The following is a 17,313-nucleotide window of genomic DNA, read 5'->3' as shown; positions in this document are numbered from 1 at the left end:
ACTACAGAAAAAATCTTCCTGGAAATTTCCCTCTGTGAAATGACACATGGCAACATGAAATGTTTGGCTCATCTTTTTCTTAAAGCGAAGCACTCTGGGGACACTGTAAACACAGGAAAGTCTTGAAAGCTTTCTTTTAATATACTGTATATGTATATATAGATGTTATATAATGTTAATTACCTTTTGATGATTTTCCCTGCTTTCTGCTTCATTTTACAGACATTAATGCTTGAGTAAAGGTGGCATTTGGGCTTTCCATCTATCTGCAGTATTTTATATATATATATATATATATATATATATATATATATATATATATATATATATATTGTATTTTATTTTACTTGAAATAACAGACCTGGAGCTGTAGGTGTTTCTGATGCCAGAGCTCAGCACACTCATTTTAAGGCGGTTCGACCCACACAGTTGGATAAACCAAATGACGCATCTTTTTTTATGTAACCTTGCTTTTATCAAAAATGATTCTTTAATTTCACCCATTTATGCAGCAGAATTTTTTCACAATGATGACTTTTCTCCAGAGTACTGCAAGAACCTTAACTGCCATTATAGCTGCTGACCTGTCAGCAAAATGCAGATGCGGTTGTGTTTTTGCCCCCCAGCCCCCGCCCCCCCCAACAAATTTCTGACAGTTTCCCTTATAATTCACCATATTCATACATTGGTAGGTGTACAGTTCCAGTCAAAAGTCTCAGTACTCTTGTTTTTCTTTAAAAGTTTTTCTTTAAAAACTTGAAAATTAGTAAAAAAAAAATAAAAAAATCATACAATCATATATAACTGAACAAGGAGAGTCAAATCTGTGTTCAAGAACTATTCAAGTTGTCGTTAAATCTTGGATTCCTCAAAAAAACGGCAGCATTTTCATTATTCGGTTAAGAAGCTTAAGCAGAAATCAGCTGTAAATGCAGACAGGAAGTGTCTCCCCAGCCTGTCTGCAGTGGCTCCCAGTGAGGGGGAGTACTGGTGGATCCCTTGTTCAAACCTCTTCCCTCCGGTTCATTGCATACCCCTGCTCTGGGATTCTGGATTAAAGAATGGACAGGCCAGGTGATTAAATTGAGTTCCCCTTCACTATTCTTCCACTACAGGTATTTCTTGCATTATTCTGAGGTCTTATCCCCGTGCTGAAGAATGATGAGCGGTCAAACAGCGCTAATCCTGGTGGGATGGCCTGTCTTTGAAGTAAGCTTCAAAGACAGGCATGCTGGTTAAAACGGCCATAAATTTGGCAGAGATTACCAAATACCGTCACCAGCAAAGTGAGCTCGGATCATGAGCTGGTCTCCCCAGGCTTCAGAACCATACATATCTACAGCCCCATTTCTGAGGGGCGGAGCTCAGGAGAGTCATCTTACGTGAGGTCCCAGCCTGAGGCCAACATAAAACAAGTAATGGAAATATTAGTGTCTGATAGTGCTTGGTCATTGCAATACAGATGCGATTATAATGAAGAATGAACAGCCTGAGAGTGACCTTTCTGGACTTTCAGGACTAGCTAGCGCCAAACTGTAACATGGCCTTGCAGTATACGTTAGCCTAGGCTACGTGGCCGCTTGTCCAAGACAGGATTTCGATTAAGGGCATTTCCGTTGTATATTTGGTAGTGGTGTAATGGTACACGGAACTCACAGCTTGGTTCAAACCTCGGTTTTGGGGTCACGGGTCAGTGCAATATCAGTACAGCATGGAAAACATAAAAATAATACTTAACTAAATCTCTGTCACCGAGTATGGCCGAATATCTTTATATCTTTAACGCATGTCTAAACACCTCTGTAGCCTGTAGCTATTTTTCAGCCCAGTCTGAATTTCCCAGTAAAATTGCCTTAAATGCCACGGGGGGGCTTGCTCGCAGAGGCTGTTTCTGCTTCGCTCTGGTCGTACACACATTCACACGATGTTGTCTCAAATGAGTTAGTATGTTTGCTTGTGTTTTCAGTTACACGCCTGAATTCAGTATCACAGAGCCGATAAGCAGCCTTAACTACTCTTTTAGGTAGTAACTGAACTGTTTCAGCCCTAATATTTAGCCAAAACAACATATTCAGATGAAATGTAGCTGTATAACACAATGAAAAAAATATTAGATGACTTATTATTATTTAGCAGATCATTATCCTGGAAAGTTTTTCTTTTGTTCCCTCCCCAGCTCTAAAGATGGATCTCCAACCTACATACTGTAATTCATGCACTAATAGCTAATTAAACAAGTGTATACAACTTGAAGCATTGATAATTAACATTTCAAGCAGGTGTACTAATCTTCACTAGTACTGTATATAAGCGATACCTCTGCTTTGGACTGCTAACTCTTAATTTGCTGTGAGTTATAAATTCTTTAGAACTGAACTCATTTAAATTCTCTGTGTGAGTTTTTTTTTTTTAAGTGAAAAGGCTTTTCAGCCGTCCTGGGGAGGAACTGTAAATGGCTGAACCTCGTGGCTCCTCTAGAAGGGCCAGGTTAGCTACGCACTCTGTAATTTGAGTGGCATTATCATGGCGAATCGTACAACAAAGCATCTCTACGGTAACCTTTAAAAGCACAAAATCCTCTGGCATTTACGTCATGGGCCTCCTGGGTTCGGTGCACTCTCACCCACCTGAAAAAGTCGACCTAAGGGGAGAAGTATCCTCATCGTGTTCTTTAAGACCATTCCAATCACTCAGACGGCACGTGTTCATGATGACTGCACGCAATTAGCAAACAGAAAAAGAAAGAATGGGAAAGTTTCGCAAAACTAAGTCCCTGAAATACACTTGTATTATTTGGGTTCGTCTGAGCGAAGAGTGGTTTTGATTAAACACTGGCACAAGGTAAACAACAAACTGGTACAGTGGAATCTGTTTATAGTGATCACGTCTCTCTGGGTGAAATTGATCGCTAAGAGTGGATGATCATTTTAACTAATTTTTTTTCCTTTTTCTTTATGTCTCAGGCAGATTTCCATCTCACTGACATTTCTATATTTATTAAATGAATATAAGGTAATGAATGGACAGCGTCGATGTTTACAGGATTTTATTGACTCAAAATACAGTACAGCTGCGTCAAATTATTTTCAAATTACTTGTATTGTACAGATTAAATTACTGAATTATGTTTAATTCAAATACGTTATAATACTGTTTCGTATCAGTCCGCCTCTCGTCGTTTACATTCAACACCGCCACGATGGGTCACCTCGGTATTCCAAAGCTTATCAAAGTAAAGTAAAGGAAAAATTACTTTAAAGTAAAGTAAAAGAATTACTGGAATTTTCATTTCCTAACTTGATTACTATAAGCAAATTATTTAAACAGTATTTGTATAGGAATGATTCTGTCCCGAGATTTTTGATCTATATAAGCGGTTGATCTCTATAAGCATTTGCCACTATATTAAATTCAATTACTAATTCAAATTAAAAAATGTGTGTGAAGCCAAACGTTTGAATGTAATTGACAGAGACCTTTGTTGATTCATGCATAGTTATTTAAGGCTATTGGAAAAGGTGTGACTTCCTAGTCTATTTTTGATTTGCTTACTTTTTGCTCACTATCAGTAGCCCTTTTATATCAAAGGGGCATTAATTGCTGAGAGTGACTAATGAATTATAGACCTGTACATTTCACATAGCAGATTATTGCTAGCGTTTTAATGAAATATGTTATAAAAGTATTTTAAAACAACATATTAGAGAGAGAGAGAGAGAGAGAGAGAGAGAGAGAAACAAACCATCGTTGGTTTATTATTGTCTTTTTTTGTCTTTTTTGTTATATTTGCTTTTCATTTCAAACATATGGATAAAACAGCTTCCACCAAATTCATTTTTTTAACATGACTAATAATGTTTTTTTCTTTTAGTCTTATACAGGTTTTGCCCTAAAGCCATACAAAAAATTCTGCATTGTCTCGGGAATGTAATATATTCACATTGACATATTTTATTTGTGTCTGGGCAGTTTGTGGAAAGACTGAATAATTTATGGAAGTAGCTTAATGTGGGGAGATGATAGGAGTTACTGCTTCACTCATCCATCCAGCTGCATTTTGAAAGCCTTTCCAGAGATGTGCTTCTCTAATTTCTAGTAGACATGTCACTCATGCCCGTGTCCAAATTTACCTAACAGAACATTTTAGATGTTTGCAAAAAAGGAAAAAAAAAATCTAAAGCCTTAAAGTGAGTCCTTCAGAAAAAATATCCATTTTATGTTTGTGTCTCTGTTGTGCAGATTGAACATAACTTTAATATATTTATTTGTATTTGGTAATGCTTATTAATTAATTCTTTTTTTTTCTTCCAGGAAAGAACAGTGACAATCAGAAGACAGACAATTGGAGGATTTGGCTTAAGTATTAAGGTGGATCTTGCTGTAAAACATTGCACTCTTTACATGAACCTAATTTTCCCTCTTCACCAAACCTCTCCGGCCTTACCCAGGCTTCTTGACATTGCATGTCTGTGTCCGTGTGCCAAAAGGTTTTCATTCTCGTCCTCATTATCCGTGTTGAGTGTTTTGAGGTGGAGATAGATTGGGATGCATGATCCTGAGTATCCTCTCGTTTGTGCTTTCATTAATCACATGTTTCACCCCCCAGCTGTCAGCATTCTGTCTCTCTCGGCCTTCAGAGGGATACAAAAGATGCATTTGCACGCAAAACAGCCCCTAGAAACATTGCGTGCCCCTATTCGCGTGAGACTGTGTCCTAAACTTAATTTAGAGACCCCTTAAATGGTGAATCTGAATATACGGTTAGAGGAGCAAAGGTTTTCACAGAACCAGTATTAGCACGAGGATAGCTGTAAGCATGTAGGGGTCAAAGGTCATTTTGTAAAAGATGCACAAACACAAAAGTGAATGAATCAATGAATGAATGAATTTGAAAAACAAAAAATGGGAAATGTGGTGTCACTAATACCACGGGGTATAAGAGAGCGTGATACTAATACAAGTATAAGTGGTTTATTGTGCGATACATGAGGAGACTAAGACAATCGAGGAAACCAGGAGGACACCATGAAAGACAAAATTTAAAAAGTAATCCTCTAGTAATAAATCTTGTTATCCACTTGTGTATTGCATGGTGGTTTGCAAACAACTTCAATTATTAAATTAAATTAATCTTGCTTAGTTCGATTTTGTGATGAACTGTAGCAAATACCTAACTAGGACAGTTTGTTTGGAGACTAAAGAATGTCCTCAGGGTGGTGTAGTGGTTACCACTGTCACCTCACACCCCTAAGTCCAGGGTTCGAGTTGCTGCTGTGGCTCTATGGGTGCAGTTGGCATGTGTCCCCCTATATTGTTGAGGGGTTTTTTGCCAAGTACTCTGGTTTCCACCTACAGTCCAAAAACCTGTTACGGTGTTTAAGCCTCCTGGGTTGTTTCCCGCCTTGTCCCCAAAATAGGCTCTGGACTCCTCCATGACCCTGCATAGGGCAGAAAATGGATGGATGGATGGAAAAAAAGTCCACTTTACGATCTGAACTGTGGTCCCCACATCCCAGGGTTGTTCAGATCCTCAAGTTCCGATCACTGTTGATTTTCCGTCCTTCCTTTACCTGTGAGCCAGGTGTGAAGCTTCTGTGGCCAATCACAATCAGTAATTATTAAACTGAAAACGTGGGAGAACTGAAAACAAGGCCTGGATTTGGAATGGAGGTCCCTGGTATTTCCTATTAGAAGCTGCCAGGCAGACGGGACTGCATGATGAATGACACAGAGGATCTTCCCGGCACTTTCAGCATCATCTGGATGGGCACCCTGGCTATTGGCAGATGTTGCCACTGTCTGGCTGCCTACTGCGGAGCTGACTGGTGATATTATTGTCTGGGTGGCTGGCTAGCAGGTCACTCGTGTTGTTGGGACTGTGTACTTGACTCTGGTCTCTCTCATCCCACTTCCACTCCTTCAAAGGGTGATCCACCAGCCAGACTGGCCTAGATACTATGCAGGGAAAGGTTCTCCGTAAACCTTAGTGTAGTATCAGTCACGAACTATGATGGGAGCTTCTTTCCGCCTCATTAGATTCCCATTGAACTGTTTCCATGTTCATCTCCACCTACTGTAGCAGAGGTGGTGAGGCGGGTTGCTATCCTGCACACTGGTATTAATCACAGCCGCTGAGCATGTCTTAAGGCGGAACTGGGACTGCCATTTTAATACTGTACAGCCAGTGATTAGCTATTGCTACAGATATGGCATCTGTTAGACCTCTATGCAGTATGGTAGTCCCTACTCCCAAGGGGGGGTGATGTTGAATCAAATATGGGTTGGAATGCAGGTGGCATCCCATTTTAGTATATTTTTTTTTTCCTTTTCATAAATGGGCAGAATGCAACTAAACCAAGAAGATTTGGCTCATTGAGGAGTCTTAAGAGCTTCCATGAAAGATCACTTACATTGCGAATGAGTTTAGAATTGGAGAATGGTTGAGGTTTCCAGTGATTCGAGTGCCACATAGAGGTGGGTAATTCAGGTCCAGAGAGTAAAACTCCGGACCGTGATTTTGTTTCAACCAACTCTGGTGCCACAGTATTTTTTCTGTGTACCTCAGGATGGGAGAATTATTATTATTATTATTTGTTAAATTATAAATAACATACCTCTGTCCTGTGATACTATTCTTGCTTTCACTGAATTTCTTCAGTAAAATAAATGAGTAAATTCAGATTTATAAATTGGAAAAGATATGCGTTTCCTTGGAATGCAAGATTATTTGATAATATTAGAAGCCTTGTGTGCTGGTTCTGTGATTCCCGAGAGACCATGTACTGTCAGTACAGTATTATCTGCAGCGTGGTGTCTTTACTTATTTACTGTTCAAATAATTGATTATTCTATCCAGAAATGACGGCTTTTGTATTTAGCTACCAAAATACAGAGATTTATCAGTCCAGTTAAATAACTATTTTATTTCAGCTATAGTTATTTACAGAGAGCATGCTCAGGGATTTAGCTTTTCCAGTATCCGTTTAATTATTTTAAGAGTCCTGGAGCACCATTGATATAAATGACACACCTTTTGCCTCCTTCCACCAGGGCGGCGCCGAGCACAATATCCCAGTGGTGATATCCAAAATTTCCAAAGAGCAAAAAGGTCAGCATCGTGCCTTTTCGTCATCTTCTTCTTCTTCACTTTGGGGGTTTGCCGCGTCTCATATTTTGGTGATCTTCCTGCAGCTGAATTATCTGGATTGCTGTTCATTGGCGACGGCATCCTTCAGGTCAGCACCTCATGGTCTTGTTTTATAACCGCAATGTCGGTCACGTCACATTTGTCAGAACATCTGAAGCTACGTCTAACATTAGAGGACCAATCATTATTTACTGTTGTATGCTGCTGTAATGTAATACAATATAATATAAATTATAAAATTAATGACAGCATATTGATTGTTTTTTTTTATCCTTTCTAATGTTTTTTTTTTTTTAGATAAATGGAATAAATGTGAGAAGCTACCGTCACGAAGAAGTGGTAAGTTGCTTTTCATTTTAGTTCACACCTTTGACTTGAGATGCATTTTGAACAAATCAATAAACAAACTTGTGTAGTCAGCTATTTAATTGAAAAAAAAAATCCTCAGAAAATACTAATTAAGAGGCCTTTGTTGAAAAAAGGTTTCTCATTATTGCAAGGCAGAGCTGCTGATAAATTTGGGGAAAATGCCACATTGTGTCTTTCGTATCTAGAATTAGGTGGAGCATTATTTCAGATTTAATGGGGTTTCATAATGCAATCAACGTTTGCTGTTGCAGAACCAATTAAGGATAAAACAAACATCTAAATTTTACATAATTGTAGATAACATTTGAACAGTACCTGCAGAGAAATTAAGCGACAAGGAAATTGTGTATGTTAAAGTATGATCATTGGAGGTGGATTTTCCTGTTTCAGATTTTCTTGAACATGCTGTCTGACGTTAAAAATAACAGACTTTTCCCTTGACTTCAGTGCTTCTAGATAATCATGACATTTATAAATAATTGGCATGAATGCAGTTAATTAGCCAGTAGCATTTCTGTTGCAAAGTCAAATATTATTAAGCACTTGATCCAGAAGCTGCCCCTAGCATATGCTTTACAAATGCACTAAGATATTACAAATGCAAAACTTTAGATTGTTAAAATGACAAGCACAGAATATATAACATGCCTAATGCTTGTTATTAATGCCTCTTAGATACACGTTAATGCATCTCAGTGTAAAAATGCTGACCTTCCTCTGTAAGTAATGCTTAAACACATTTAATTAAACGGTATATCAAATGATATACAGTGTCCAGTTGATAAGCATTAGCCATGCAGATATAAAAGAAGATTGGCCTGTATCCATTCAGTCTCGGTGGGCTTTCAGAACTTCTGAATGCTGGCTGTTTGTGTTGGCACTGCCTCTGAGGTGACAGTCTGTTCAGAGGAAGAATGTGGTGCAAGGACTGGAAATTTGAAACATCAAAATAATGAGGATTTCCCAGTATCAAAATGACTACATGACTTGGTAGGCAGATTGATGTGCCCCTTTGTCATTCCTGGGGCATGTAACTGCTGTCATGTTCTGTTAAATACATGAGAGAACTGTTATAATGTTACATTGTTGAAATTGTTTAGATATTTGAATGTGGGGTGGGAGTGATTAGCACTGTCACATTATACCTCTGAGACCAGGGTTCGAGTCTCTGCCATGGCTCCATGTGTGTGGAGTTTGCATGTCGTCGTGGGGTTTCTTCCGGGTACTCCAGTCCAAAAACATTAGGTTAACTGGAGTTACCAAATTACCCATAGATGTGTGTCTGTGAGTGAATGTGCCCTGTGATGGGTTGGTGCCCCATCCTGGGATGTTCCCTGCTTTGTGCCCTGTGATGGGTTGGTGCCCCATCCTGGGTTGTTCCCTGCTTTGTGCCCTGTGATGGGTTGTTGCTCCATCCTGGGTTGTTCCCTGCCTTGTGCCCTGTGATGGGTTGGCGCCCCATCCTGGGTTGTTCCCTGCCCTGTGCCCTGTGATGGGTTGGTGCCCCATCCTGGGTTGTTCCCTGCCTTGTGCCCTGTGATGGGTTGGCGCCCCATACTGGGTTGTTCCCTGCCTTGTGCCCTGTGATGGGTTGGTGCCCCATCCTGGGTTGTTCCCTGCTTTGTGCCCTGTGATGGGTTGTTGCTCCATCCTGGGTTGTTCCCTGCCTTGTGCCCTGTGATGGGTTGGCGCCCCATCCTGGGTTGTTCCCTGCCTTGTGCCCTGTGATGGGTTGGCGCCCCATCCTGGGTTGTTCCCTGCCTTGTGCCCTGTGATGGGTTGTTGCCCCATCCTGGGTTGTTCCCTGCCTTGTGCCCTGTGATGGGTTGTTGCCCCATCCTGGGTTGTTCCCTGCCTTGTGCCCTGTGATGGGTTGGTGCCCCATCCTGGGTTGTTCCCTGCCTTGTGCCCTGTGATGGGTTGGCGCCCCATCCTGGGTTGTTCCCTGCCTTGTGCCCTGTGATGGGTTGTTGCCCCATCCTGGGTTGTTCCCTGCCTTGTGCCCTGTGATGGGTTGGTGCCCCATCCTGGGTTGTTCCCTGCCTTGTGCCCTGTGATGGGTTGGTGCCCCATCCTGGGTTGTTCCCTGCCTTGTGCCCTGTGATGGGTTGTTGCTCCATCCTGGGTTGTTCCCTGCTTTGTGCCCTGTGATAGGTTGGCGCCCCATCCTGGGTTGTTCCCTGCCTTGTGCCCTGTGATGGGTTGTTGCCCCATCCTGGATTGTTCCCTGCCTTGTGCCCTGTGATGGGTTGGTGCTCCCATCCTGGGTTGTTCCCTGCCTTGTGCCCTGTGATGGGTTGGTGCCCCATCCTGGGTTGTTCCCTGCCTTGTGCCCTGTGATGGGTTGGCGCCCCATCCTGGGTTGTTCCCTGCCTTGTGCCCTGTGATGGGTTGGCGCCCCATCCTGGGTTGTTCCCTGCCTTGTGCCCTGTGATGGGTTGGTGCCCCATCCTGGGTTGTTCCCTGCCTTGTGCCCTGTGATGGGTTGGCGCCCCATCCTGGGTTGTTCCCTGCTTTGTGCCCTGTGATGGGTTGGTGCCCCATCCTGGGTTGTTCCCTGCCTTGTGCCCTGTGATGGGTTGGCGCCCCATCCTGGGTTGTTCCCTGCCTTGTGCCCTGTGATGGGTTGGTGCCCCATCCTGGGTTGTTCCCTGCGTTACACTTGTGGCCTCCAGGATAGGCTCCAAACCCCCATGACCCTTAATTGGGGAAGTGCTTTCAGGAGATGGATATTTTGAATCTCAAATTGCATTACAATCATAGGAGATTCTGTGGTAGGATATTGCTAGACAACACTTTTACTTGTGGAACTGAATCAACCTGTAGAGAAATAGTGTCACTATTTATTTTCAGAATAAGAAGCATACATTGAAATTTAAAACAATTTCATTTCTAATTTACAAATCACATAAGTAAAAGAGCACTCTGGAAAATATATTGTATTACATTGTTGCTGTAATATTGTTATTCTTTGATATTGCTACAAATTGTTACTGAAAAAGAAAGAAAAAAATATAGAACAAATAATGTATTGATAGCTGTCAAATTATCTCACCTGTCAATTTAGGCCATTTTTAAAAACATAATTAATGCATGATCATATCTTTGCCTCTATATTTGGTAAAATATGCCGGGTTGCTGAATATAAGCTTAATGTTTGCATATGGATATCATGAATGAGGCTCAGCTAATTACACTGGCATCTGGCTGATAAAGGTACCTTTCATATTCAAAGGATGCTGATTAAGAAGAAGAAAAAAAAAAACACTTTTTTCACCCACACTGAAATGGGCAATTAATTGCAGGTCTGCCCCTCCATGCACAGCACCCATGCCAGCCCAGGTGGGATCAGGACTTGCAGAATTTCTCCTCCTGATGTGCATGCTGTCAACCACCCACTTATTTTGGCTCCTCCGGCTGCATCGGGTAACGCTTGGACGGGAAAGCCGTCAGCCTGCTTCCACTACCAGCTCAGTAGGTGCCCAGCTGACAGTAAACGTCACTCCAGAGCGGCGAGACAGAAAGGAATCCAGCTACTGAGCAGAACTCAAGCCAATTCGTTTTCTCCGAGTCTCTCCCCGTAGACAGATAATGGGCTGTGGCAGGAATCGAACCAGGCTCCCCATCGTAGCATATGTGAAAAGGGCAGCGGCAACGTTTGCCATCACTCAGATCACGCATTCCCGTGGGGCCCCTCTGATCTGGGGGCCCTCTGTTGGCCACAGACAGTCACTGCAGTGAATATTAAATAATCGCATTCCTTATTTACAAGATGTCGTTCACATGCATGTTCCGCTAACCATCTAGCTAGCTAGGACCTCCTCACTCCGCTAACTAGCTATTTATTTAGTTTTTGGTGGGGGGGGGCAGGTGACTTTTTGAGTGGGGCCGCAGAAACTACAAATCTGCCCCAAGAAAGGTAACGGCCTATGACAGAGATGTTGACATCTTTCCATGAATGAAACTGCAAGGCTGATTGGATGCAGCTGTCCTGTTCTCCGTTCATTGACGTCAGTCTTGGAATTGCATGACTGTCACATGATATTGAAGGTAATGCGTGTTTAATTACGTTGTTTCAGACGGGCTGAGAAACAGATTAGTTGCATAAGAATGAAAAAGTGGTTCTTCATTGGTGCACTTTACCCGCCATTATCGTTTATATTCCAAGAGAGAACCTGAGCTTGCAATTTAATTTACTTTAGATGTAAATAAAATGTTATTAAGCATCTCCTAACATCATTCTGTTTTATAAGGTCAATAAATTCAGACAGATGCTTAAGGACAGGTTTAAAGTGCTAGATTTAAAGCAGCATTGGGTGTAATTGAGCTTTGTTTGGAGTCTGAGGCTAAACTCTTCTTACCAATAATTTGGTAATTACCCATGACTCCCTGTTTTTCGTATATCAATATCAATTATTGAATAGATTCCCTAATAAAATTAACTAATTAACTGCATTCAATAAAGCGTAAATGCTCATTGCTTGCATATAATTATGAATTTAGAAACTGCAGGAAATATTACAAAGATTAGATATGAGTTTTGAATCTGACATTGTCCTCAAATATTGAATTCATAGGTATAATAGTACTTAAGTAGGTGATGACTTTACTACAAAGATGCAGGGTTTGAAGTTTATGTCTGGTCTGAAATCTGTTCAGTGTTCATCTTGTGATCATGTGGGTTTTCTGGGTAATCCACATGATACAACAAAAAACATTCAGGTGAATTGGTGACAGAATATTTAAATGTTTGTATGTGTCAGTAGCACAGTTATTTCATACAGTATGATGTCTGATATTGGATGATGTCAAGCTTAGTTGAGTGATGTTGGGTAAATTTTTAAGGTTACCAGATATCATTACATGCATGTTGCAAGCGACACATCATTGTGGCGTGATGTGAAGAGCAGGTATGATGTTCACAGCGGTGGCTCTGCCATGCCAGCACCCTGGGCGAAATCTGAGGCAGCTGTTCAGATGTGCAGGCGTGCAGTTGTGTGGGGGCCCCGTGGTGCCCCTTGAACGATGATGCCTGGGGCAAATGCCCGTCCTGCCCTTGCTGGGATCCACCCACAGACAAACTCCTGGAGTTTCGACACATTCGGTGTGGTCTTACACAAGGGCCAACCCCAATTCCCATAAGCACCGGGGCAGGTCCTGCTTGTGGATTATAAATTGAATCTGGGCCTTTTTACACATGTACATATGAGAATCTCTCTCCATTTTTAATGCATGACAGTTCCCCTGCCCAACGATGAATTGTTATCAACTGATACAGTCTGTATTGCAGTATTTAATATTGCATATATTTCTTTAGATTCCTTAAGAATGTCAATATTCTGAGCATTTTTTCACCATGAAAGCCTCAAACTGTCCCGTACAGCTCCTTGTATAATTTCTCAAATAGTAAATGAATATTTCAGTATTGCAGCCACATAAAATCCAGAAGGAAGATGAGATTCATAACCTCTAATGACATTATGAAATAGATGATTATTAGTATTGTGAGGTAATGACCAGTGTTGTTCAGTACTAATAGGAAAGTCGTTTTTACCTGATCTCGCTGACCGGTCAGTAACCTAGTCAATGTCTTGTATAATTAAGTTAGCAATAGTGTGTGTGTGTCTGTGTGTGTGTGTGTATATATAATGTTTACGCAGCTGCATGGTGTTGATGAGCGTTCATTAACTTCTAGCTAATTGTTCTGCACAACACAGAAAGCGGCCAGGAAAGTGTTTACCAAGCACCAGCGTCCGTGTCAGTTGAACATGCTGAACACTGTTTGCTGAATGAGATTAACATTGTGAGAAATGTTTACCAGTCAGAACTGGTTCCAGGTGTAAACCATCCCGGCCTTTCTGTGACATTGTGGGGATGTATATGTAACCTTCTTGGTGCGGGGGGGGGGGGGGCAGTTGTATTTCTTTATTGCTTTAGGTGAATACAGTCAGCTCAATATGATCAAAGAAAAAATATATTGCATTAATTTTTCTCTTTTTGTATGTTATATCCTTTCATGCCCTTGGGGCAGAGTGTGTGGCCTCTGGGCTGCGACTCTGTGCTTGTGATTGAAAGGTCACCTGTTCATATCTTCATGTCCCGTGGCCGACAGTGATGCCACCGTTGGACCCTTGAGCAAAGCCCTTAACCCCCCCAGCTCCAGGGGCACTGCATGCCAGCTGACCCCCCCCCCCCCCCCCCCCCCGCAGGGTCGCTCTGACCTGTATGAGTGCCTGTGTGTCTCATGCGGAACAAGACGGGATGAGCAAAAGCACAATCTTCCCGCAGGGATCAATCAGTTGCCACTATTCTGTCAGGATGCCGCTCTAGCCGTGTTCACCCACTCTTACATATTTATCAGAAATGAATAAGAAATAAGGATTCTTTATCGGCGAACAGCCTATAAAGGTGTGCCTCCCCTCTTCATCTTAAATGATATGAGGGTGTTTTTACACTGGACAGCATCCGTCGTTGTGCATTGTTAGGAAATCCGTTCTAGCTGTGATGCTAACTCATATAATGGAGAGTTGGCATAATATATCTAATATGTACTACACACACACACACACTATATATATATATATATATATATATATATATATATATATATACATATACTGTATATTTAATATACACCACAGGTTTTTATCACTTTTCCTTTTATTTCATAAACTGCTGATTTTTCATTCTTGTCCAGCGTTGGAAATTTGAGTGGAATATAAATGAAAATATAAGTCAAATCAGAAGCGTTTTCCTTTATAACATGGAAAGATTATTTAACAGCGCGTGTCTGATATCCTGTTAACTGCTTGTGCGGTGATGGGAAATAGTCAAATTCTGGGCTGTCATTTAACATTAAATGCACTAGTTAACCCGCGAAACACAGCAGCATGTAATGTCCTCAGATTTTCTCTGCTGTTATAACTGCTAGAGCAGGTTACTTTGATGAATCAAAAATATGACATTTTCTTGCTCATAAAGGCACTGAAATGGTGAACATATTGTAAAATTATTTGTTATCAAAGAATATTGAGTGTATTTTTAGTAAATGCTAAGTGAGTAATATGCAAATGTAGAAAATCTCAGTGTGTGTAAAACTGACTGGTAGTGTATATGCAATATATACATTATATATACAATATATATTATGGAGAGTCGGCTCATAATGGTATTGCAAGTTAAAATTTGCTAAAATATAGCTGAGTGTATATGCTCGTTTTTATGGAATTCGTAGAGGATTAATAAAGCTCTTGCAGGAAAATCCACAAAATAAATAAATGCTGAGAGACTGTCAAAGGTAAAGTTATAATCTGCCAAGATATTAATCATACCTCGCTGCCCATTTATATCATACAGGAGTGATTATTTACGTTTAACCTCAGCAAAAGAAGCATTTAAAGGATAATGATCTATTTGTTCAACTATGTAACAGAGGTAGCTAGTGCATTAAAGATGTTTAGCATAACGCCAAGCATACTAATTACATGGAGCATTGTATCTCAACATCCTTTCAAGATCAAGTACTTCATGGGCCAACAATGTCCAGCTCTGTGCTGACTGTTATGCTTTGAGGTGCATTGATCATTTCCCTGGAGTGTGGATCACACGTGCATATAAATGAGCTTGAGAAGAACATTCAAATTGTATTAGCATAGAAGTGCAGAGGAACCGGGCTATGCTTAATTCATCCGTAATCACTATCAGTGTAAGGGCTGAGACAGAAACGAAGCCAGATCAGCATAGGAAAATTATGAAACCAACGAGTGCTGAAAGAAGATGTGAACTTTGGCGTTTTAGCATAAGCATATTAGCTCATCACCAATGGAAGATGTGGACATTTGTGCTATTGTACAAATTTACCAGCACTACTCCTGCAGCTCTTGCGTAAAATTACGTGACTTATAAATGGCAGTTCAAGCGCTGGTGTGTGGTCTAAAATGACTTCCTCATTTTTCAAACATTTGAAAATATGTGTCTTTCCCTCACGTCGCTGTTAAAAGGGAATTTCACAATTGTCACGTAGGTCCCTGGTGCCTAGTGGATGGGTATTCCAGTAGAGAGACAGGCACTTAGTATATTCATAAATCACGTAAGAATTGTCAGTCACCCTCTTGGATGACACATTGATGGTTTTCAGAGGGAATGCTGAATGTGACAGTGGAAAAGTGGAAACCAAAGTATATTTAATGTTAATACGCCGTGTATTGCTCTCCTCTTGATATATTTTGTTTCAAGGTCCAGGTCTTGAGAAACGCTGGGGAGGAAGTGACGTTGACCGTCTCCTTCTTGAAAAAGACGCCGGCCTTCCTGAAACTGCCGCTCTGTGAAGATTGCACATGTATGTTCTTGGGCAATGCCTGTGCTCGTCAGCTAACGCTAGCAGCGGTTAGCATGCGGTTACAAGGGCGTAGAGAATGAGACAGCGTACACTTCGGGAAACATATAAGGATCGCAGTCCACGGCCATGCTAACTGAATTTTTATCGGACATAGCAGCAGCGGTATTTGTTGTGAAACGAAAATTTCTGATTGCTTCTGTGACCATTAATGAAATGGACAGAATTTACTGTATTGAAATATGCATCCGAAGTTATTATGTTTGGGAATTTAGTCTACCTATACTGAATTACTTGTCTTGTTGCTTGCAAACCACGAAAAATGTTAAGCATGCGAAAAGCAGGTATAAAAGAGAAATATGCTGAGGATACTCAATACTAAACAAAAGTCAAGTATAATTTCATACTGAACCACTGGGGGAGGGGGGTGGCAATTGTAATGGCATTTATTGAATGAAGATTACAGATCAGACGGTTATTTGACTGTGACTGTGACTGTGACTGTTCTTGCCTCCTGCAGGTTTACCCAGTGACCAGAGCAGTGGGACGTCCTCGCCCCTATGTGACAGCGGCTTGCACTTAAACTATCATCCCAACAACACGGTACTTTTTAATGCGTCACACATTTACAGTATAACCAGCCTATGAGTTAATATCGGTTATTAATTTGTTAAGCGTTTTTGAATATGGGAGGTATGATCTGTAGCAGCACCGCAAATTTCCAGGAACAGCTCTCTGCATTTCAACCATTTCACTGCAAAAAACAAAAACAAACAAAAGAAAAGACACATGCATGTCATTTTGGAGAATAGTGTGATAGGTCAGTGAGGAACTTCCATAATCTGGGAAATACAGTACCTGTATATCAGCATGTCCAAGGTAATGTAAGCACTTAAAATTAACTGACCGATATATCAAAATTATTAATTGGTACAATGATATTATATGATATGCAGTGGGCCTTAGGAAAAGAGAGAAGTAAATAAGTACATAAGCGGTATGTGTGTCTGGGAATGAATTGAAAGTCTGTCTGTCCGTCTCGGAGTTGGAATCCGGCAGAAAACGAAGGACAAACAAGAAAGAAGAACTGAAGAAAAGACAAGGATGATTCAATTCCCATTCCATATGGTGTTGATTTTAACGCCTTTTCACTGCCATTTACCTGATGAAAGTCTTCTCTAATAACCTAAATTGTGCATCTGTTATGATTATACAATGTCCAACAGGTGCAGAGGGGAGCTCATCATGTCCACAATGTGCAGCGAAACTCCTCTTCTAACAGCCGCTAAAATAAGATGCATGTAGTTCTATAAAACTGGGCCAATAAACTGCTGCAGTTTTACATTATTAGCATGATACTGCATAGAATATGTAAGATGAAGTCGAGGTAAATTACAGTAGCTTGTTAAACATCTGATATGGTCAAGAAAATATTCAGAGCATGAGCATTTGCTCTGATTGT

The 17,313-nt window shown here is 40.9% G+C and overlaps 1 protein-coding gene across 4 annotated transcripts in view; it reads left to right on the top strand.

The window, feature by feature from the left end:
* sntg1 (syntrophin, gamma 1) overlaps nucleotides 1-17,313 on the top strand; it is a 157,142-nt gene that overhangs the window by 103,559 nt on the left and 36,270 nt on the right. For all 4 annotated transcript variants that reach the window (XM_023841741.2, XM_072710893.1, XM_023841742.2 and 1 more), the window contains 6 exons: nucleotides 4,312-4,368; nucleotides 7,051-7,108; nucleotides 7,192-7,235; nucleotides 7,445-7,486; nucleotides 15,752-15,854; nucleotides 16,372-16,454. In XM_023841741.2, the coding sequence (XP_023697509.1) occupies nucleotides 4,312-4,368; nucleotides 7,051-7,108; nucleotides 7,192-7,235; nucleotides 7,445-7,486; nucleotides 15,752-15,854; nucleotides 16,372-16,454 (387 nt within the window). The remainder of the gene's footprint in view (nucleotides 1-4,311; nucleotides 4,369-7,050; nucleotides 7,109-7,191; nucleotides 7,236-7,444; nucleotides 7,487-15,751; nucleotides 15,855-16,371; nucleotides 16,455-17,313) is intronic.

This window comes from Paramormyrops kingsleyae, chromosome 4 (genome assembly GCF_048594095.1).
Source record: "Paramormyrops kingsleyae isolate MSU_618 chromosome 4, PKINGS_0.4, whole genome shotgun sequence".
Lineage (NCBI taxonomy): Eukaryota > Metazoa > Chordata > Actinopteri > Osteoglossiformes > Mormyridae > Paramormyrops > Paramormyrops kingsleyae.
This window is presented reverse-complemented; position numbering and strand designations above follow the sequence as displayed.